The following is a 21,987-nucleotide window of genomic DNA, read 5'->3' on the forward strand; positions in this document are numbered from 1 at the left end:
TCTCAGTTGACGAGTGGCCTTTTTTGGTTTGAAATATCAGGGTATTTGATTTTTGTCCTGCGCCATTGTTTGATTGAAAACTATTGATCAAAGCGAAGTGTAACTCAGCTGTGGCATTCTCGTGAGGTTTTTTTATATTGAAAAATCCACTTGGACGAATTTGAACTGAGTATATTTGTGGAGTCGTTTGCTCAATTCGTTGACAAGATCCCGAGGAATTGTCAAGACTGGCCATTGACACTTGATATAGTGTACTGGTTGTATTTTACTGTCTTGTGGTCGTGTTACTTTGTAGCACGCGCATCTTACATTACCTTGTTGCTAGCAGCAATTGGCTTCGATTAAACAGCCATTTTGTCAGTATGAGCCATTTTTTCAAACAAGGTGGCCATGCTGCCAAAGGATTGGCTCACAATATTCATAACACGGTCCATTCTGGTGGCTCAAAAGCTGAGCATGCTTTGAGTGATGCTGTTGGTAACGATCCTCATGAGGTTGCTTCGGCTGTGAACGAACAAGTTGGCCAGTATGGAGAGGTCACTGATATTCGAAATGAACCTGGTACTGATGCAGCTCATAGCAAGAGCGAAGACCACCCAGTTCCTTTGGCTAGCTCTAGTCCTGCTAGACCCAGTGCTGGACATGGCCCGGGACCCAGTCGTGGCCCGGGAGCTGAAGCGGGTGCCGGTGCACACGCTGTTAGTCCTCCTCCAGATTCATCCGGGGCTGCTAGTCCTGATCACGGATTTTCATTTTCTGACGACAGACCTGTGAAACGAAGTGCGGACAGACCAGAGGTAAGTGTTGACGACTAGCAATATCTGCATAGAAATGTAATCAAGGCCAAGAAACCTTGGAGTTGATCATTTCATTCTCTAGGTAATGAACACTAACATGATATAGCCTGTGAATGGATCTAATCAACAAGCTAGTAACTTGCCGAATCAACAAACTGGTTCCCAGTCTAATGAACAACAACACCAAGAACACCAAGAACGTCAGCAACAAAGCCAGCAGTCTAGCCAACAATCTAACCAACGGCCTGGTCAGCAACAAGGCCAACAGGCCAATCAACAACAATCTGGTCAGCAATCTCGCTCCCAGTCTGGACAGCAGTCTGATCCTGAGCCAGGCTCGAATCAGGATGGACCTAAAGAGGGGGTTCTGCTAAGCGAGCACACTGATAAACCAATTGCTCCTGTAACCAAGCCAGAGTCAGCTAAGAAGCCAGCTGACTCCGAAGTTTCGAAGTCTATTTCTCAAGAAGAAATTGACAAGAAGAAGAATACTCTTTCTGGCAAGCTTACTGCCAAGAAACCCATTGTACCCGACTATGTTGGCTGGAAAGAAGTGGGTGGTTGGGATGAGCGGGCTCAACTGGAATCTGATGAGGAGGTTGAGGACCTTCTTGCAAGGTCCACCTTGTTGGAGTCCTATGTAAGTGACAAGTTCTATGGAGACTGGTACCACAATACTGTGTTGATCGTCCTGGCCTGTTTCTTCTCTTGGCTGGTTGCCAGACTTGGAGGTGGTATTGCTTGGTTATCCATTATTATTGCCTTTGTTGGCACCGCGTATCGAACTAGCATCCGTCGTTTACGTCGAAATGTTCGTGACGATGTTACGCGTCTCATGGGTATTAAAAAGCTGGAAACCGACACTGAGACTATGGAGTGGTTGAACTCATTCTTGGTTAAATTTTGGCTTATTTACGAACCTGTATTGTCTGAGCAAGTGATCACCATTGGAAATCAAGTCCTTGCTGATGCAACTCCCGGATTCATTGAATCGTTGTCTCTTGACACGTTTACTTTGGGTACCAAGCCTCCTCGTATTGATCATGTCCGTACTTTTCCCAAGACTGATGATGACGTTGCAGTAATGGATTGGGCCTTTTCGTTCACTCCCAATGATATTGAGGATTTGACTGCTAGACAACTCAAATCTAAGGTCAACCCCAAGGTAGCTCTCGGTGTGAGAGTTGGTAAGGGAATTGTATCAAAATCACTACCAATCTTGGTTGAGGATATGTCCTTTTCTGGTTTGATGCGCGTCCGAGTCAAGATGATGACAACTTTCCCTCATGTTCAAACTGTTGACGTTTCGTTTTTGGAACCTCCTGCTATTGATTTCGTGCTGAAGCCTATTGGTGGTGATACTCTTGGTTTTGATATCAACATTATCCCTGGTCTTTCGAAGTTTATCAAGGAGATGATTGATGCAAATGCTGGACCCATGTTGTATGCTCCAAATGCATTCCAACTCAATGTGGAACAAATGCTTGCTGGTGCTGGTTTGGATTCTGCTGTTGGCGTATTGGCGGTGACTATCAATAACGCCAAAAATCTTAGGGGATCTGATGCTATTGGCAATACCGTTGATCCTTATGTTAAACTCTCATTCAACGACCGTGAGGAACTTGCTCGAACTAGTATCAAATCTAACACCAAGACCCCTACATGGAAGGAGACAAAGTATTTGCTTGTTAAAAATCTTAACGAAGTTCTGTCACTCGAGGTTGTTGATTTCAATGATTTCCGCAAGGACAAGTCTATTGGTATAGCTACTTTTGCACTGGACAAACTCAAGGATGTTCCCGATCATGAAAATGTCACTGCTGAAATCCTTGCTGGTACTAAGAGCAGAGGTGGTCTTGCTTTTGATTTGCACTGGTATCCTGTCTTGGAAGGCAAGAAGCTTGATGACGGTACTGTCGAACCTCCTCCAGAGTCCAACTCCGGTATTGTTCGCTTTACAGTTCATCAGTGCAAGGACCTAGATGCTAAGAAGTCCCTTGTCGGTCAGTTGTCCACTTATGCTGACTTGCAATTGGATGGAAAGACCTTGCAGACTACTAAGACTGTTAAGCGAAACAATAGCCCCGTTTGGGACCATTCTTATGAGTTCTTGGTTCCCAACAAAGCCAAGGCCCAACTTGGTACTATTGTTCGCGACTCTCGTGGCTTGGCTACAGACCCAGTGGTTGGTTCTTACAAGCTTCCATTGCAGTCTTTAATATCTGCCACTGAACAAGGAAAGGACTGGTTTGACATGACTCCTTCAGGTAGGGTTCGTCTCAGTGCTACTTGGAAGCCTGTTGCCATTAAGGATATTGGTGGTAGCAGTTATGTTGAGCCTATTGGAGTTCTCAGACTTAATCTCATCAGAGCTAGTGGATTACGCAATCTGGAGAAAATCGGTACTATCGATCCTTATATGAGAGTCATGGTCGGTGGTTTTGCAAAGGGAAGAACTTCCGCTCGGGATTCGACGCTGGACCCTGTTTTCAATGAAATCATTTATGTTCCCATTCAGAACGAAAACCAGGATATTGTTTTAGACGCTATGGATATTGAGAAGAACGGAAAAGATCGCAGTGTTGGGTCGTACTCATTTAAAATTTCCAAATATGTTAAGACAGACAGCTCTGGACAGTATCTTGAGTATAAGTCCAAGGATGTTGTCAATGGACAGCTGGTTTACCCCAAGCGTGGAGCCAAAGGTACTATTTCGTTCACGGCTGAGTTTTATCCCACTGTTCCTGTAATGGACATCGAGGAGGCTAAGCAACGAAAGAAGGCCAAGGAAGAAGAAGAGAAACAGAAGGCGGAAGAAGCAGCCAAGGACCCTAAAAAAGCAGAAGCTGACCGAAAGGCAGCAGCTGAGAAGCCATCTACAGAAGAGAATGCTGACACTGGTCGGAAACTACTGGACATTCCACTTCCTGAATTGATCAAGAACCAATCGGGTGTTATTGCCGTTAGCATTGAAGATGTCTCGACCTCTATCCCCACATCATTCCTTCGTGTATTTTTCGATCATGCTCCTTATCCAGTCTTCTTCAGTTCGAAGTTGAAGGGTTCTAGGAACAGAGTTTTGGAATCCGCCGACTTTATGGTTCGTGAACTGGAGTACTCCAAAACTATTTTTGAACTTGTTGCTAAGGAGGATAGCTATTCTGAAAGCAATGTCCTCGCTACCGTTACATTGCCAACTCTCGATGTCCTTAAATCTGCTTATGAAGAGCCTAAGGTCATTAACTTATCAGGACGTGGAGGCAAAGCTCAAGTTCGTATTAAGACAAGATACTTCCCGGTTGAGAAGTTTAACTTGGACCCTATTGAGAGCATTTCCAACCAAGGAACTGTTGCAATTAATCTTATCGGTGCCGATGATATCGAGGCTGCAGATAGAAGCGGAAAATCTGATCCCTACATAGTTTTCAAACTTAACGATAGTGAAACTCTGTATAAGACTCAGACAGTGAAGAAGACACTCAATCCTGTTTGGAATGAGAAGTTTGAGGTGCCTATACAAGATAGAATTCGCAGTAAACTTGCTGCCAAGCTTTATGATTGGGATATGGGTCCAGGTGATGATGATTATTTGGGTCAAGCTATTATTCCTCTAGATAAGCTGGAGCCTTTGAAGGCTGAGGAATTGACACTTCCTATTGATCACAAAGGTAATCTTCGTCTGGCTGTTCAGTTTAAACCGGGATATGTTAGAAGAACTCTTGGTGTAGACAACGGTACTATAGCAGTTCTTGGTGCTGGTTCTGTCGCTGGTGGCATTAATAATGTTGTAGGAGGTGTTGGAGGCGTCGCGGGTGGTGCGATGGGTGCTGCTGGTGGCGTTGCTGGTGGTGTTGCTGGCGGTGTTGCTGGTGGCGTTGGCAAGGGTGCTGGTCTTCTTAAGAGTGCATTTGGCCGTGGAAACAAGAGTAGTGGAAATGGCAATAATGGCGGAAATTCATCGGCGAATACCAGCGCTGTTGCTGATACTTCCTCGGTCTATGATGATCACTCCAGTTCTAATGGTCATAAGAGAGCAAATTCTATAACCAGCTCAGTTATGGCCGGTAATGGTTCCGAAACTGTATCAGGTACTATTACTGTGTTGGCAATCAGAGGCCTTGATGTTTCGCACTTGCAAGCTCGTGCATATTTAGCAGGTGCTAAGCGTGAAAAGGAGCTGTTCAAATCGAAGTCAGTTAAGCCAACAAATAACGAAGCTAAGTTTGAGGAATCGTTTACATTCAAAGGTACTGTCGATTCTACACTTATATTCCGAGTGCGTGAACATAAGAGTATTGGTAGAGACAACGAAATTGGGCAAGCCACCATATCCCTTGCTGACATTAGCCACGAGGGAGAGCAGTCTCTACCATGTGGTGACGGTGAAATCGATATTTCCCTTCGACTAGGTTTGAAATAAGAATAATCCAATTTTTGTGTAATATCAATTCGTGCAACCCTTTTTTGATATATAAGAGCCATATTTGAATATATTATATTTCTGTTTAACTATATTGTCATGCGAGGAGTTTTTTTTTTTTTTTTTTTTTTTTTGATTTGTCGGATTAAGGCTCGGTGAAATAAAACTAAGGAATAAATTTAACTCTAAATAATATAGATGTCATGAACTTGAATGAGAAAACTCCTGAAAATTGCCCATCTTATTTGATGTTCTGTAATCTCGATGTGTTCAAATGAACATTTACATCGAGCATATCCGTTTGATCAGCGATTCTATCAAGACGTTCGTTCTGTCTGGTTATTTCTTCATTGGTAGCCAGAGCTAGCTTGTTTAGACGGCTAGCGGCAGAACTTAACCCATCAAGGTTAGAGTCGATCTCATTTTCTAGATCCTCATCTTCAGAGTCACCCTCAAACTGGTATTTCTGTCTCTCCGCACTACTGGCGAATTTCTGATTTCTATATTTCTGAGCAGTCTCACTCATGTTGTCGCCATTGAGACCTTTTATGATGCGCTGCTGGGAATCATAGGCCATCTGCCGGCGGCCTTCCCTATTTCTCTGCTCAAACATGTGCTCAGCCTTAATTTTGGCTTCCTGTTCTTGTAACCTACGTTTTGCGTTGAATGGATTCGACATGTGTGGTACATATAATGGTCTGTTGGCAATTTTTAACTCCCTGGCTTTCTCTTCAGCAATTTTGTTTTGGGTCTCGGCCAGTGCCAAAGTACGCTCAGTATTAGCTATACGCTCACCCTGAGAACCTAGCATTCCAAGAGTGTTCCGGCCACTTTCTTCTGCCTCAGCCGCCATTCTTAATGCATTTCGAGTGGATTGAACAGACTCCTTTTTTGTGAATCTAATTTGACCCTTGATAGCTTCTACATCCTCATCTTCAGAGTCAAGCTCCTGCTGTTGTTCTTGGCCATAACCATTTTGAGAAGGAGGAGCGTTTTGATCCAGTTCACTCGGGAGCTCGAAAAGTTCATCTTCCGCCGAAATTGGCTTTTTGGCAGCACTGTTACTATTTCCCATAGATGATCTACCAGCAAAAGCACCAGCCTGGGTAGAAGCTCCTTGGAATAATTTAGCTCTCGCCTCGGCCGTCGTGTCTGTGGTCTCTGTTCGAGTTAAGGGTGCACCATTCCCAGCTCCAAATCGATTGGAATATGACGTCTCGGCTGATGCGTAAGGAGAAGAAGATTGAGATGTGGAAGCAGTTCCATATTGAGACTTGGAGTCCAAAACTGGTGCCGAATTATTTTGCCTGTTATTTCCGTAGTTTCCATAGTTTCCACCATATGGTCGTTGGGCAGCATTGCCAGTCCCACTAGGCACTGATTTGTTGTAATTAACACTGGCATTGGCATAGGGGTTTGATGACGAGGAACCTGTAGCATAAGGGTTTGACGAGTGACTTCCACCAGTTTCAGACGTAAAGGCAGGATCACTGTTTTCAGCATTCTTAAAACTATTAGGGCCCAGGGGCGTGTTTCTTGATTGAGTTACTTTCTGAGCATAGGCGCTGAACTGATCAAACTTGGTAGCACGCTTGTTTCCGCCACTAACCGTGATTCCATGAGATTCAAGAAACTCCCGATGTTGCTCAGGAGTCATCTCCTTATCCTTTTTTCCAAACAGTTTCTTCATTTTGAGTTTGTTCTTCAATTAGTTGCACAACGTCAGGAGTTGTAACACTGCGTCTTTCAATATATACACATGCAACAAGATAAATACAAATGCATATCCCCCTCCCGCGCAGAGTTGCCAGAGACGCGCGCTGGCGGTACACCAGGCGAGTATTTAATCCGTTGCCGAAAAAGAAAGTGAACGGATCAGCTCGTTGGATTGTAATTATGAAATTTGTAGGCCTTGTATCGGGCGGTAAAGATTCATGCTTTAATATATTACATTGCATAAACCTTGGCCACGAGCTAGTTGCTTTAGCTAACTTGTATCCACCAGCAGATCATAGATCCGATGAACTGGATAGTTTCATGTATCAGACTGTTGGCTTCCATGCTGTAGAGTTGTACGGTGAAGCCCTTGGGGTCCCCCTTTACAGAAGTCCAATCTTAGGCAAATCAATCGCTCAAGGCTTAGATTACTCAGAAACTGCTAATGATGAATCTGAAGACCTATATCTTCTACTCCAAAAAGTAAAAAGTGCCCATCCTGATGTTCAGGGTGTGTCCGTCGGGGCAATTTTATCAACGTATCAAAGGACCCGAGTGGAAAATGTCTGTAGCAGACTGGGTTTAGTTAGCCTTGCTTTTCTATGGCAGAGATCGCAAGCAGAGCTATTAGATGAGATTATTGATTCTGGAGTAGATGCAAGAATCATCAAAACTGCTGGAATCGGATTAAACAAAACCCATTTGGGTAAGAGCTTGGCAGAAATGAGAGGAGAGCTAATTAAATTGAATAAGATTTATGGACTACATTTGTGTGGTGAGGGTGGAGAGTATGAAACTCTAGTTTTCAATGCTCCTATTTTTCGAAAGAAACTAGTCATTGTTGATACAACGATAGTGGACCATTCCAGCGATGATGTCAGCTACTTGAGGTTAAGAGTGGTGTTAGAACCCAAATCGGTAGAAGAAAGGGCACAAGAAGCTAAGTACATAACGACGACACCTCCATTATTCGAAACAAAATTTCAAGACTATTACGAGGAAATTTTTGAGGATGCAAGTCGTATTTCGGAAGCGCCAGAATTGGGAGTTAGAGAGAGAACCAGGGTAATAGAAGAGGTAGTTATCGATACCCGAAACCTGCTCTCTGTATCCAATATCACATCTAATAGCAATACACTAGAAGGAGAGGTTGAAGATGTCTTCACTCACCTGATTTCTACTCTAAAGGACAAGGACCTTTCTATTGATAGTGTAGTCTTTGTATCACTACTGATCAGTGATATGAGCAAATTTCAGGATATCAACAGATTATATAATCGATACTTTGTCAAACCAAATCCTCCAGCGAGATTTTGCATACAGACCACTATACCCGGTAACAGACAGGTCCAACTATCAGCTATTGCAGTTCGACATGGCAAAAGAGATGGACTACATGTTCAGGGACAGAGCTATTGGGCGCCTGCAAATATTGGGCCCTATTCACAAGCAATTAGTAGTAATGGATTGACTTATCTTGCTGGGCAGATTGGTCTTACTCCGGCTACTATGACCCTAGTGACGGAGCCTTTACAAGAGCTAGTCTTGAGTCTGCAAAACATTAGTCGAGTTCAAGAGGCAACATGTAGTGATCCAGCATATGGTGTAGCATTCGTTTCGCATTTTGATTCAAGCTCTGCTGGCTTGGTAGAGAAACTATGGGATACCTATGTTGAGAGCTCGAGTTTTGCTTCTTTAAGCAAACCAGCGCTGCTGGTGGCCGGCGTTCCTGGGCTTCCTCGGAATGCATCATATGAGTTGACTTGTTTAGGAATTGAGAAGGCTTATCATATTCAATATGTTAATGAGCATGATGAGTTAGATAGTGATGATGACAGTGCCAAAGGTAAACATGAGCCTTTGTTTGTATGGCCCCAAGAGTATTCTGAGGCGACAGTCTTGGGCATAACTAGATTTGGTCACAAAACCACCATCACAACCGCATCAGACTCACCAAAGGATTTGACGGAAGTAGCCAAAGAATCCACATATGGAACATTAATATCTGCAACTGTCTATTCGACGATCCACTCAGCAGCGGATATCGAATTTCCATGTGAAATAATCCCCACTACATGGCTTAATTATCGTGGAAAGCCTGTTTCAATCGGGGCTGTGTTCCTTTTTAGCCATTAATATTGGTCATGTAACCAGAAGAAATCAGAAATGTAACGCTACAGTTCTCCTTACCGTTGACTGGTTCCTAATGGTCAAACAAATTTATTATGTTATTTTTATTATTCCTAACCTACTGTAAATAAATCTTATTTATGAGTTATTTTCTATCGCTAACTTTGTCACATATTTTTCTCGTGAGTACCCACTTCGTGCAAGTTGACTAATCCTTGCCCAGAAGGGCTGCCGAATCAATATCGAATTATCTGCATAAAAAGGCAGACCAGTGCCTGTAGGTGATGAACTGCACAAATATTAAGATCATTCTATAGCTGAAAAGTATTTTGGAAAAATGGCTATTAAGGGATTAGGTGCTCCAGATAAGGTATATGACGGTAAGTAGTTTATCAATTGGTCAAGCTACTGCTGACTAGAGTAGAGTCTAACCTGTTTATTAGGTTCCTCGCTCAAGGTGGGTATTGTCCATGCTAGATGGAACTCCAAAGTAATTGAAGCCCTTCTCAAGGGTGCTGTTGATAAACTCCTTGCGCTCGGTGTCAAAGAGGAGAATATTGTCGTTGAGACTGTACCAGGAAGCTATGAACTCCCTTACGGCACCAAGATTTTAAGTCGTACCGACAACTTCGATGCTTTGATCGCCATTGGCACACTTATCAAAGGTGATACCATGCACTTTGAGTACATTGCTGACGCAGTTTCTCATGGCCTTATGAGATTACAAGACGAAATTAACACTCCTGTCATTTTTGGTCTTTTAACCTGTCTCACTGAGGAGCAAGCCCTTGCACGTGCTGGTCTGACGCCTACTGGCCACAACCACGGCTCTGATTGGGGTGCTGCTGCCGTTGAAATGGGGTTCAAACATAAATCTACTAAATAAGTAAATAGATAAATAAATTGTGTATAAAATGCTGTGGCTGATTCAAATCTCCGGGAAGCCTATTGCGAATGTGGATCGCAATACCTGGTATCTGGGCTAGAAGCAGAGCTTTGGCAAATCATCGACAACAGTGAGGTTTGAGACTGAATTTGAGACGAAACTTTATCTTTGGGATGTCATGCCCAGCATAACAATTACAAAATCGCCCGTTTCCCCTGATTCTTCTTCTTCAGTTGACGGAGTACGTCACGACGGTGACGACGTAATTCTCTATTCCACTCTCCACGTTTAGACCAGAATTCCTCTTCCCAGGCGGCTCCATTAAAAGTGGATGATTTGAGCTGTGCAACTTGCGATTGGGAGTGTAAAAATGGAGAATCTGAATGAGCAAAGAAAAGACCCCGAGCACGCTCGTTAAGGGGAGCCAGAGGTACAGGAGCCATCATCGCTGCACTTCGAACAACCGTCGTTTCAACAGGATCATGCATAATTATGTCCTCGGTTTCATCACCTTCATTTTCGTCGTCGTCACCACCGAAAAGACTAAATCCAGTATTGTCCTGGCTAGGATTAAATAACGATCTTAAAGCTGAAGTTGTCGTGCCTTCAGTAGGCAAAACTTCTTCATCGTCGGCTGTGGCAACTTCTTTTGCTGGCCCTGATTGAAATTTAGATGACTCTTGGGTATGTTCTGGTTCATTCCCGAAAGCCTCTTGAGAAGCAATTAAATCTTCAAAATCAGACTCGTCTGTCTCTGTAGTAGAAGCTTTCGATTGATCGTCAGCAGGCTCCTCCTCATCTTCATCATCATCATTGTACTTCATTGGCTTGGGTACAAAGTCCATCCCATCTCCAAACATTTGTTCAAAAATCTTGAGATTCTTTTCTCTATCTTCTTTTGCATCTTCGTCCTCTTCGTTGTCAAGCAATGATGTATTACTAGTCATTATACTTCTCGGTAGGCGGATGTTTGTCACTTCGATAGTATCACCATTGCCGTCCTTCCATTGGCCATTTGTGTATCTATAAACCAATGCATCTAACGTCTTGTCTTTTTGAAAACCCCATAGTTTGGTTTTTTTACACCTCAGTTGAACAGTTACTTTCTTTCCCTCCTTATTAAATTTTGTTATTCGATAAGTGGCATATCGAAGGTTCTTTCGCTTCGTAGTCCTCTCTCTACCATGTATAACATGGTCTCGAAAGTTTAATTGTGGCCTTTGTCGGCTATACAGTCTCTTCAGCTGATCATGACTCAGGAGACTTATAGAATCTATTCTTTCTTGTTCTTTTCGCTCTTGCTCTAAGCGTTCCGTATAATCTTGTTTAGCTACTCCCACACTTAAGGTGGAGCCCATAAATTTAGCTCCGTTGAATGCTTTCTTGAATGAGTTTAATTGAGACGGAGTTGCATTCAGAGTTATGAATGCAAAATAAGTGTCGAGGGCAGGCTTCTTATGTAGTTCAAGAGGCTTTATTACTTCGCCATACTTCTGTATCCTGGTTTCAAACTTGTCAATCTTATTCGCTAGGGACTGTGATATTGAACCTATGTGGATCCGTATGTGAGAAGCAACGTCCATAATTTCGGATCCTGTGTTGTTGTCACCTTCACCAATACTATTGTTGGATGTCATGCTAACAAGTACAAGAATGCGAATTCTATATAAGAGGAGTCGTATTGAACCCTTTAAATTAAATGTATACTTTCAGATCAGAAATATTTCATATCTTGCATATTTGCAGGCCATCTACCCCGAGATATACGATATTACATATTAAGGAGGTGGACAAGCCGTGTCGAAATTCGAAGTTCACGACATAAACCTCTGCATACTCTCTTCGTGTCACTGACTCTAAGTTCTTTTCGTCGTCAAAATGACTGAGTATGTCGATGAGGACACTGTAATGACTGACGAGAACTACTCTGGTTCTTCAGCCAACATTTTGGAAATTCCTCTCGAGGCAGATGGTGAAGCTGTTACTATTGACTTAGACAACGACTTGCCTGAGAACCCATCGGAGATTTGTGTTTTGTTGGAGAACGAAAAATGTGCTCCTGAATATTGGCTTGCTGTTGGAACTGCGTATGCGAGAAATGGTCAGACTGATAATGCCATTGAGGTTGTAATGAAGGGTTTGGCCGCATCAGTTGTTCAAAAAGATTCCGACAAGCTACCATTTTACAGCTGCCTGTCATGGCTCTATTTACGTCAATTAAAAGCTGCACCTACAAGTTCCAGCGATAACCTTGTCAAGACAAAAGAAGCTTATCATAGTCTGGCAACGGAAGCTAGCAATAGGGCTACTCAGTTGGATCGTGGCTGGTCTGTCAATATTCTCGCGCGTGGTGCTCTGACAAGTGCGGTTGCTCAGTTTGATGACTCCCTATCTTCATTCCAAACTGTGCTTAGTCAATCTAATGATGGTAATCTTTTTGCTCAACTCGGTCGAGCGCGGGTGTTATACCATAAGAAAAATTTCAAGGGTGCCTTGCAAGTGTATCAGAATGTTTTGTTGGCCCGGCCAGAAATGGTCAAGCCCGATCCTAGAATTGGTATTGGTCTTTGTTTTTGGAAACTTGATGATAAGGAAGCAGCCTTAGAAGCCTGGAATCGAGCTCAGGAATTGCAGCCTAACTCACCCACTGTAAATACTCTCCTTGGTTTGTACTATATGGACGCTGCTTTAAGCAACATTGAAGCCGTGGACTTCGCAGAAAATTACACCAAGGCTCTTATGTTCATTCAGCAGGCTTATAAATATAATCCGACGTATTCCGCTGCGGGCCTTGCTTTATCAACGTATTTCTATTCAAAGAAGAACATGGATGCTGTGTTGAAGCTCAATAACTCTGTAATCAATTATGCAGATCTTCCTATCCTTCTGAGCGATGGTTACTTTTGGATGGGCCGTGCCTACCATTCAATGAATGAGCTTGACAAAGCCTTAGAATTCTATCAGTTGGCTAATATTAAGAACCCTAATTCGCTGTTGCCATTGATTGGTAAGGGCTTGGTTCAAATGAGCAATGAATCAACTGAGGCAGAGGCGTTACTGACTTTCGAAAATGTTGTCAGTAACCACCCAAAATCACTAGAAGGTTTGTTGTTACTTGGGCTTCTTCAAGCAAAGCGAGGCAATACGCCTGGATCCTCTGATCCAAAACGAATAAAGCAAGCGATTACTTTATTGGAGAGATATCTATCCCTGGCTGAAGAGTCAAAAGAGACGCCAGCTACTGAGGCTCTTTTAATTCTTTCGCAGCTCTATGAACCTACTAATGTTGAGAAGGCTCTGGCCATTATCAAGCGAGTAGGGGAGAATCAGGGCCTTGAACCAGGTCAACCACTGGACAGTGTCCATTTGAATAACAATATTGCCGTTCTCTATTATCTCAACGGCCACTACGATCTTGCAAGACAGTACTTTGATGGAGCCCTTTCACTAGCCAAAGATGATAGCTCCAATTCTAACTTCATACCGACTCTCACATACAATATTGCCAGATTAGAGGACGCTGTTGGTGAGCCTGAAAGGGCTCAGGACGGGTACAAGAAAGTTTTAGAATTAGCGCCAGATTACCTTGACGCTAGGATACGTTCCACTTACTTGGCGATAGCATTGAGCTCTGAAGCGGGGGCTGACGATATGACCAAACTAATGGATGATCACGGTGATAACTTGGAAGTTCGCTCGTTGTATGGCTGGTTTTTGAGACGAAGAAAGAGGACAGCAGCCAAAAGTCTCAGCGAAGACGTGGAACAAAAGCATTATAAACATTCTTTGGTCGATGTTGATAAGCATGATAGCTACTCGCTGGTTGCTATGGGAAATCTATACTTGAAAGTTGCAAGGGAGATTCGCATCAATAAGAACAGTGATATTGAAAAGAAGGACAAAACATATTTCAGAGCAGCGGAGTTTTTTGATAAAGCTCTCCAGATTGACCCCCACAATGCGTTTGCAGCGCAGGGTATTGCCATCATATTCGCAGAGACGAAGAAACCTGAACTAGCTTCGTACATCTTCACCAAGATTAAGGAAACTCTCAATGACATTTCTATATATGTCAACACGGGCCATTGTTTAGTTGAGTTGAGACAATTTGAAAAGGCAATTGAGGCTTATGAGTATGCTCTCAATCGATTCAAGAATGGTAACGATCCACAATTAATGACATTGCTTGGGCGAGCTTGGTATGTCCGTGGTATGACGAATAAAGACCATACAGCCCTAAAAACAGCCTTAGAATACTCCAAGAAAGCTTTGGAGCAAGCCACAGATAACACAAGTCTTGCTTTTAATGTTGCCTTTCTTCAATTCCAATTGGCTGAATATATTCGTCGTGCACCTGAATCGCAAAGATGTGTTGCAGAAATCGAGCATGTAGCTGAAGACCTGGAAAAAGCCATCAAGTCGCTCGATGAAATCGCCAAGAGCAAGTATCCTCCTTTCCCTGCAAACGAACTTGAGCAGCGGTCTCTTATGGGTCAAAATACACTTCGTAAACAGCTTGACCGTGCACTAGCGGAACAGCGTGAGTATGATAACACAGTAGCTGTCAAACTAGAAGAAGCTCGTAAGAAGCAACAGGAGGAGAAGGATAGGTTGATGCAAGAGGCTGAGAGACAAGCTGTAGAAAAGGCTGAAAGAGAACGATTGTTGGCTGAAGAGCGAATTAAACTTCAAGAAGAGGCAGAGAAGTGGGCTGAAACTGCAAGACTTGAAGCGGAAGCCCTTAAAAGTACTACTGTTGGCGAGAGTGACACTGAAGATGGGAATGCCGAGAAGAAGGAAGAAAAGAAGATCCGGAGAAAGTCGACTGGATCTAGGCAACCAAAACAGAAGAAGCCCAAAGCCGAAAAGGAGAAGCCAAAATCCAGCTCTAAAAAATTTAAAAGTGAAGACTTTATCAAAGATTCATCTGAGTCCGAACTTAGTGATAATGAGTTATTGTCAGATATCAACGAGAGTGATATCGAAGATGACGATAGGAAGCGAAAACCAGGTGAAGGTAATGATGACGATGGTGAGCCTGTTGACACGGGTGCATCTTCACCAAAAAGGAGAAAGCTCACAAAGCGCATTGCTGATAGTGATGAGGATGAGCCTGCTGGTGATGATTTATTTGGTGATGAGGAGGACTAATATCACGTTTGTCTATATTGTAAAATAAATAGTAAATTATTAATGTTATACAAGCCAACATTCTTGTATTGATCCAGGCACTCGGGGTCTTGTCATTTAACGAAACCCTTTAGCGAAAGCCCTTTAAATTGGACCCCTTAACTCAAGTCTTGAGGAGTGATTTTGCCAAGCCGACTGCCTTGGATTAACGCGCTTCTACAAGTAAGCACACAAAATACAAAAGTGGGGATAGGCTCAGAAAATATAGTACCTCGCGTTCTTGATCTGAGTCGCAATCATGATTTCGACTGCCAAAGCCTCATGTCTTTGGCCGAGTCGTACGCGGCTTTAAATACTTCGGTGAGTTAGCGACTACGCGAAAATAACGGATGTACAAGGGAACCAAATAATGAAGGCTCTTTCACAATACTTACACTGCTTCTCAAATGTGTCTAATTTTAACAAAAATTCCGAGTTCTCGCCAGCAAGACCCTTATGCGTGTGTGCGAAATCAAAAATTTCTGCAGCGCGTTGTCGAACCGTGTCGACAGCGACCTTTCCCAGCTCATTATCACCGAACAACGAGAGCCACCGTTCCAATACCCAAGTATACACTGCAGATTGAGAGTGGATATCCACATTTAACGCGTCAGACTTCAGGGCATTAATGACCTTGGGCGAAAAAATTGAGGGTGTATTCAGTGAGATAAACGACTTCTGCGAATCAGCCGAGATACTACTAACAGCTAATAATTCCGCTAACCAGAGTGGAAGTTCCACTTTACCACCTTCTTTGATCTAGAACATGTCAGAAAATGATCTCGCGTTCACATCCTCGGGCCAATATTCTCCGCTGACTAAACAGTCACTTACGTCGTCAGTCATGCTGCCTTGCAAATAGCCCAAACCGGGCACGGTAATTTCAAAGTTACATGGGAGTTTCTAGATCAGATCGTTAGTAAATTATGCTTAACACTGAATAATAAATCCGGCGAACTTCGATCCGTAATTGTAATCAAGGGACTGACACCTGCATCCAATTCTAGCTCTCACCTGACTATCTGTAACAATGTCGTCAATATTATAATAGCTATTCATGATGTAGTCGCATTAAAACAACCCCGGGGACTTGATGTACTACGTTTTATTACCAAACGTTTAAACGTTACTCCGGTCGATGCAATGACCGAGCATTATTAATGGAGTGATCTCCATGGATCGTTGCCTTGTATGTATCTGTGCCGTACATGTCTCAACCCTGCCGCAATAACTTCGCAGTTTCCGCCCATTGTCTGCACGGAACAATCATTTACTTCTTTTATTCACCAACTGTACCCCAGTCCCTGAATTTTTTAAGCAATCTGTATATATATATATATGTGGGCCGTACTTACAGGATGGCTTCTGGATATAGATATACACTTGGCCGAGGCTCACAAAAGCTCTCTAGTGAAATGGCTCCGCCGCAAAAGAACCCATTTGATCCCAATATCCCTAATATTCTTACCCATGAACAAGTCTATTCTATTCAAGTAGGAGGCACTCTATTCAGGCTGAGTGGTGCTTCTCTGTCTTCGGATGGGCCAAGCTACTTTACGAATTTCTTTTTGCCTTACAAAGATGCTCCTGAAAGTGAAAGGCCGACTCTTTACATAGATCGAAGTGCAAAAGTATTCTCATATATTTGTCGCCATCTTCAAGGTAAGTAATCCTGATCCAAACGTTACAGTCTCATTTTAAGACACGATTGCATGTAAACTAACTGTGATGCACTTAAGGCTATTGGATGGACCCTGAAAATGATGCTATGTACTCTTATCTTGTGGCTGATGCCTTGTATTATCATCTACCAAAACTGATGCTGGTATTGGCTCAATCAGAAATATTCGTCAGAGTTGGCACTACTCAGTTTAGGATTCCTAGAGATATTTTCTCGAATCCAGGAGATACCCCTAATTTCTTCACTATAGGATTTAGTAATTTGTTCGGTGCTAAACCTGAAATGACATTTCCTAAGAAGCTTATCAGACCTCTACCAATTGCTCCTGCTGCTGTTGATAATAGAAGTGCTGAGCTGTTTTCTGATTTAATTGGTGGTTTGAGTGGTAACTTTATTGATATCAAGAGTGAAGCACACCGAGAGAGTCTCTTGAAGGAGGCAAGATATTATAGATTTCGTGGTCTTGAACAAAAGTTGATAAAGCATTCCATCAATAAGAACTTGGAAAGAGGAATTGAAGAGATTGTTCTGGAGTTGCGAGATATTCGAGCCAATGGTATTGAACTTATTTCCAGTGATCATTATAATGAAAAGTTCGTTGGCTATAAACGCCCCTTTGTCGACACGGTTAGCAGAGAATTAATTTTTCAAATTAACGAAGAAGAGCTGAGGCTGATGAGATCTGATACAACAGGATACCATCTCAGTGCAACTGGAAATACGGCGAATCTATTAGAAACATTGGTTGCAGCAGTACGGATATTGTTCACTATCCATGATATAAAATACAAGGTTACCGAAATGCCATACGAAGTTTCGGTAGAAGATGCCAGCATGATTATAGATGGCAAAGAGTTTACAGATCCTATTTATTCATCATCAACGACATCCCAGAGTCCCGCAGTTAAGGAAGAGACGACGGTTTCTTCATCCTTGGAAGAAGAGCCATCAGCTGAGCTTGATGGTCGACCTGCCAAACGTCAGAGAAAGGCAAATCCAATCACATTATTTTATTTGACCAAATCGCAGTGGCGATTTTCAACTAAAAATGATTCTCCAGGTCTTAGTTTACTGAGATGTGAAGGTTATACTAAGGCACCCCACAAGAACGCATCAAGACGGTTCCTGTAATTAGACAAGCATTTTTTTAGATTTTTATTTTGTAATTTTTGTATATTATGTATAATTTTGTATTTTTATATTGCACTCAAAGGACTTCGCATTTTTCGCAATTCCTAGTGTTATAGATAATTGATTTGGGCGTATAATGATCCCCCCCTCCTGATAGGAACAATTAACTTGGCTTTTGAGCAGCATTGCAAGGATCTGGTATAGGACCTGTCAAAGGAGGATGATGAACATACCCGACAAACCAATATCTATCACTGCTTTCATAAAATCGTTTCCATCCACTAATGTCCTTTTCGACTTTGATAGGGTCCAATCCGCGCAGATCATGTGTCAAGTCCTGGTGAAAGCAACCTGTGGAGTAGGCTCTGGCAGCATCTCTGCCACTAAAGAAGGAATAGGCCCCTAGTGGACCATAAGAATCAGGATTTGACGTGACATCATACACACTACCATTAATTGCCACATATATAGGGAGAGCCCTATCTTCTCCATTGTATCGGCTGAGCTCGTCTTCGGTGAGATTAAGATATCCACTCCCTGGCCAAACATGAGCCTTGAAGGTGAATTCCAAATATCTAGGGTTGGTAAGTTTAGTTTTGGTTCCCCATAGAGGCGTTTTCGTGATATAGTAAGAGAGTAGGAAGTTGAGCAATAATATCCCACCAAGTATGCGGATAACATCCAATAACGTAAAGTTGCCACGTGCTGGAGAACGGTCTATAATATCGTCATGCTCATTCTCGTCACGTAATATAATCTTTTTGTGCCTGGGTCGCAATTCACTCATGCCTATACAAGTGTGGAGTTATGGACTACAACGAGATCTTCAGGGACATCACACGCCATGTGCGGCTCCTAAACGTATGCTAGGACACCAGAGGCAGCCATGGTTTAAATATTAAAACACATTTATATTTCATTTAGGCAAAATCGTAATACCTTTATAACATAAATACTAAATTGCAATTAACATATCTTTACATTCACATTCACATCATATCATAACCTGAGAAAGCCTCAACATTAGGTACAAGATCCTTCCAGAAATCATCGCTGACAAACCAGACAGGATATTCCTCTTCTTCTGCACTAGAACTCCTCTGCTTTGGTGGGTTGACATCTGTATTTGGTGGTTCTGCGGACCGTCGCTGATTTGGGTCCAGAGCAACAGCCGAAAGGACTTCTAATGGCGAGCCTGGAATCGAATTATTCAAGTTCACATTGTTGGGCACACCATTTGACCCGTTAACTCCGGAGAGTGTGTTATACAGGATAGATGAAGTTGTGGGGTACAAAAGATTTGGGTTTTGAGCCTGGGCCTGTGATTGTGATTGTTGCATTTGAGCCTGTTGAGCCTGTGATTGCGATTGTGTTTGACCGACAGTCTGCAAAGGTTGCATTGGTACTTGGTTCTGTTGCTGCTGTGTCATTTGGTTATCCATAGAATTAGCTTGAGAACTAACCTGTAAATTTGGTATATTACGCTTCTCGACATTTCTTTCACAGAGAAAGTATTGAACTTGCCCATCAAAATGGCACAACAGCAGTTTGATCACAAAACTGAAGCATGTCGCAGAATTGGAGAAAGGATACTGAATATTTACCTGGGTCAGTCTATCAAGAACCCCGTATACTAAAGATAATGCACCTGCTGGAACACGGCAAACGTCTCTAAACGCCTTATTACACATAGATAGCCCAAGAGTTTTCAACAAGATGGAAGCACAGAAAACTAGTCTTGTGTAATTAAACATAGGAAGCATAGCGTACTGTTCAACACCAAAACTATTAAAAATTTCAAGAGCCTTGACAGCCGATGTATGACACTCTAATATACACTCGACTTCATCTTGAGAAAACGAGGTTTTGTCGATCGCTAAACTGTACTCAGAAAATGGTGAACGTCCAAGCGAAGCCGAATATTTCACATATAGTGGTGCCTGATGAAGATATGCATTAATTGAATGGTAGTATGGATCAAAAGATGGAGACCACTGCCCTGCACGCTTCGCTGACTTATTAATATTTCCTAAGCGATGCTCAAAATGTATCAACAGGAATTTTGTCTTCATATCAGAAAGATTGGGTGGGCCCTGTTCCTTGCTTTTCGTGTAAAATGCTTTTGATATGTCTTCAAAAACATGTGCCAATTTTGAAATATTTGCAATTCTTTTATCTGCGATAGGGACCTCCTTCGAATTTTGAATTAACTGACAGCACTCATCATTGTAATCACTCCAGACTGCAGAAGGTGACTTCCTGCTGGCAGTAAGAACGTTCATATTCGCACTGTATGCTAGAAGCCATAGTTTACGGCATTCCAAATTACCTGAATCTATCAGTACGTTCGGAGTGACAATTTTCTCAAACCTCAGGCTTGTTGCAGGATTGCTAGGAACAGTGCCACCACTAATACCCAAATCCTGTGCTATTGTCACGGCGAGATTGGCTAGGATATGTGATTTTTGGCGGTGATAGAATTCAGGTTCGTTATACCAGTATGTCAGCAAGATCAGACATTGTAGGAGTTCAAAAGTCATAGACCCTAAAACCATAGTCTCGTATATAATAGCTTCATATGCAGCATTATGTAGTGCTAAAGAGCTTTCGAATTGCGACGGATCGCGCTGGACCATAGAAGTCATTGACATTACACAGAGAAAAAGGAGTGGTTTTTCTCTCCTGAACTGTTCTACAGTTAAATCATCGGGAAGCACCATTATTGGGTACACCGGGTACACCACATTTCTAAACATGTCGAGCCTTGCTTGAGCATTTTCCTCAGAAAGAATGCCGTTTGCAACAACATCCGTCTCATACTTTGGCACTTTCGGCACAGCTGATACACTTAGTAGTTCGAGTCTTTTGTTGGATCTCTCGGCTAGTGTCGTCCATGACCGAAGCATCTCCTCTCTCATCGTCTCTACATTAACACCGGTATCCACTCGAGGAGCAGAAGAATTGTCGTCTTTGGTATACGTTAGTTCAAAATCATCTGGCGTGCTACTGTTGATCGATTCGTACGTCTGCAAGCTCGACTTATGATAGTTCCCTCCTGGGGATACGTAATGGTAATGGCCACCTTCTGGAGTAATTGGACCACCCGTACTAGACGGGGTGCGCTTGATACTGTCAAAAGTCATCGGTGGTGGAGGTGGTACCTGATGCTGTTGAGGTATAGCAAAAGATGCAGGTTTATTAGTTTGGTTGTTATTAGTAATAGTTTGATTTTGATGATGGTTAGCCATGGAGTTGCTAACATTAGTGTTGTTTGTCGATCCATTTAGATTGTTTGTGTTCGTCGGCTGGAAAGAAACAGACTGCCCTTGCCAATGTGATGGTAGTGAGCCAACACTTGTAGATGGCCCCCCAACTTTTGGAACTAATACACTCGAAGGCCCAGTCCCGCCATTATTCTGTTCGTGCAGTGCAGCAGATAATAGCTCCAATTTCTTCTCAAGTACTGCCACTCGAGTATCCGTTTTCTTCGTTCTTTTCCTTGGTCCAAGATTGAAAACGCAAACTTTGTGGCCCCTTTTACATCTAACACAAGGCGCAGAAGGATCATCTGGGTCTGAATTGATGCATCGTACCTTGAGAGCTCGACAGTTCGAACAAGCCTTGGACCTCCTTGTAGACGGCGCTGCCTGATGTTCTGACTTTGGAGACGCGCCATCAGGGCTTTGTGTGCTCATTTCTCTATCTGAGTTTTGAGCACTATGAAGGGAGCTTGAAGCCATCGGATCCATGGGCGTCAACCTAGATTGATCATCTAAAACATTGGAGACCTGAGTACCAGCTTCCATCATGATACGTCATATACAGCTATGGCACAGGGAGCCAGGAAGAAGCCAAGAGGAAACCCAGTAAAGAAATAGAAGAGCAAACGCTTTCCCTCTTTTATGTACCTCTCAACTTATATCTGCAGTGTTCGATTTGCGGTCAAAAAAATGTCGGTTTATTGTACCATGGACTACAAACCACCAGATTTAAGTAAGGAAGCTCGATATGGAGAAACGGGTTCCGAGCTGCCGATAATGTAGCTGATATGTATGAT

The 21,987-nt window shown here is 42.8% G+C and overlaps 9 protein-coding genes across 9 annotated transcripts; 5 read left to right on the forward strand and 4 right to left on the reverse strand.

Annotated features, from left to right (window-relative positions):
* Window positions 1-362: 362 nt before the first annotated feature.
* On the forward strand, window positions 363-5,217 carry TCB3 (Tcb3p; the record flags this gene model as incomplete). Its single annotated transcript, XM_018878736.1, has 2 exons — window positions 363-797; window positions 904-5,217. The coding sequence occupies 2 exons, from the start codon at window positions 363-365 to the stop codon at window positions 5,215-5,217; spliced, it is 4,749 nt and encodes a 1,582-aa protein (XP_018736009.1).
* A 241-nt stretch (window positions 5,218-5,458) lies between these two features.
* Window positions 5,459-6,907, reverse strand: SEC9 (Sec9p; the record flags this gene model as incomplete). Its single annotated transcript, XM_018878737.1, has 1 exon — window positions 5,459-6,907. The coding sequence occupies one exon, from the start codon at window positions 6,905-6,907 to the stop codon at window positions 5,459-5,461; it is 1,449 nt and encodes a 482-aa protein (XP_018736010.1).
* A 206-nt stretch (window positions 6,908-7,113) lies between these two features.
* Window positions 7,114-9,069, forward strand: DPH6 (Dph6p; the record flags this gene model as incomplete). Its single annotated transcript, XM_018878739.1, has 1 exon — window positions 7,114-9,069. The coding sequence occupies one exon, from the start codon at window positions 7,114-7,116 to the stop codon at window positions 9,067-9,069; it is 1,956 nt and encodes a 651-aa protein (XP_018736011.1).
* Window positions 9,070-9,736: 667 nt separating this feature from the next.
* Window positions 9,737-9,949, forward strand: RIB4 (lumazine synthase RIB4; the record flags this gene model as incomplete). The annotated part of the gene is made up of 1 exon (XM_018878740.1): window positions 9,737-9,949. One exon carries the CDS (start codon window positions 9,737-9,739, stop codon window positions 9,947-9,949), a length of 213 nt encoding a protein of 70 aa, XP_018736012.1.
* A 194-nt stretch (window positions 9,950-10,143) lies between these two features.
* On the reverse strand, window positions 10,144-11,586 carry NOP8 (Nop8p; the record flags this gene model as incomplete). Its single annotated transcript, XM_018878741.1, has 1 exon — window positions 10,144-11,586. The coding sequence occupies one exon, from the start codon at window positions 11,584-11,586 to the stop codon at window positions 10,144-10,146; it is 1,443 nt and encodes a 480-aa protein (XP_018736013.1).
* Window positions 11,587-11,827: 241 nt separating this feature from the next.
* On the forward strand, window positions 11,828-15,100 carry CTR9 (Ctr9p; the record flags this gene model as incomplete). The annotated part of the gene is made up of 1 exon (XM_018878742.1): window positions 11,828-15,100. The coding sequence occupies one exon, from the start codon at window positions 11,828-11,830 to the stop codon at window positions 15,098-15,100; it is 3,273 nt and encodes a 1,090-aa protein (XP_018736014.1).
* Window positions 15,101-16,865: 1,765 nt separating this feature from the next.
* On the forward strand, window positions 16,866-17,930 carry AWJ20_1834 (uncharacterized protein; the record flags this gene model as incomplete). The annotated part of the gene is made up of 1 exon (XM_018878743.1): window positions 16,866-17,930. One exon carries the CDS (start codon window positions 16,866-16,868, stop codon window positions 17,928-17,930), a length of 1,065 nt encoding a protein of 354 aa, XP_018736015.1.
* A 163-nt stretch (window positions 17,931-18,093) lies between these two features.
* AWJ20_1835 (uncharacterized protein) lies at window positions 18,094-18,717 on the reverse strand (the record flags this gene model as incomplete). The annotated part of the gene is made up of 1 exon (XM_018878744.1): window positions 18,094-18,717. One exon carries the CDS (start codon window positions 18,715-18,717, stop codon window positions 18,094-18,096), a length of 624 nt encoding a protein of 207 aa, XP_018736016.1.
* Window positions 18,718-18,919: 202 nt separating this feature from the next.
* On the reverse strand, window positions 18,920-21,739 carry WAR1 (War1p; the record flags this gene model as incomplete). The annotated part of the gene is made up of 1 exon (XM_018878745.1): window positions 18,920-21,739. The coding sequence occupies one exon, from the start codon at window positions 21,737-21,739 to the stop codon at window positions 18,920-18,922; it is 2,820 nt and encodes a 939-aa protein (XP_018736017.1).
* Between the last annotated feature and the right edge of the window lie 248 nt (window positions 21,740-21,987).

Source organism: Sugiyamaella lignohabitans, chromosome A (assembly GCF_001640025.1).
Source record: "Sugiyamaella lignohabitans strain CBS 10342 chromosome A, complete sequence".
NCBI lineage: Eukaryota > Fungi > Ascomycota > Dipodascomycetes > Dipodascales > Trichomonascaceae > Sugiyamaella > Sugiyamaella lignohabitans.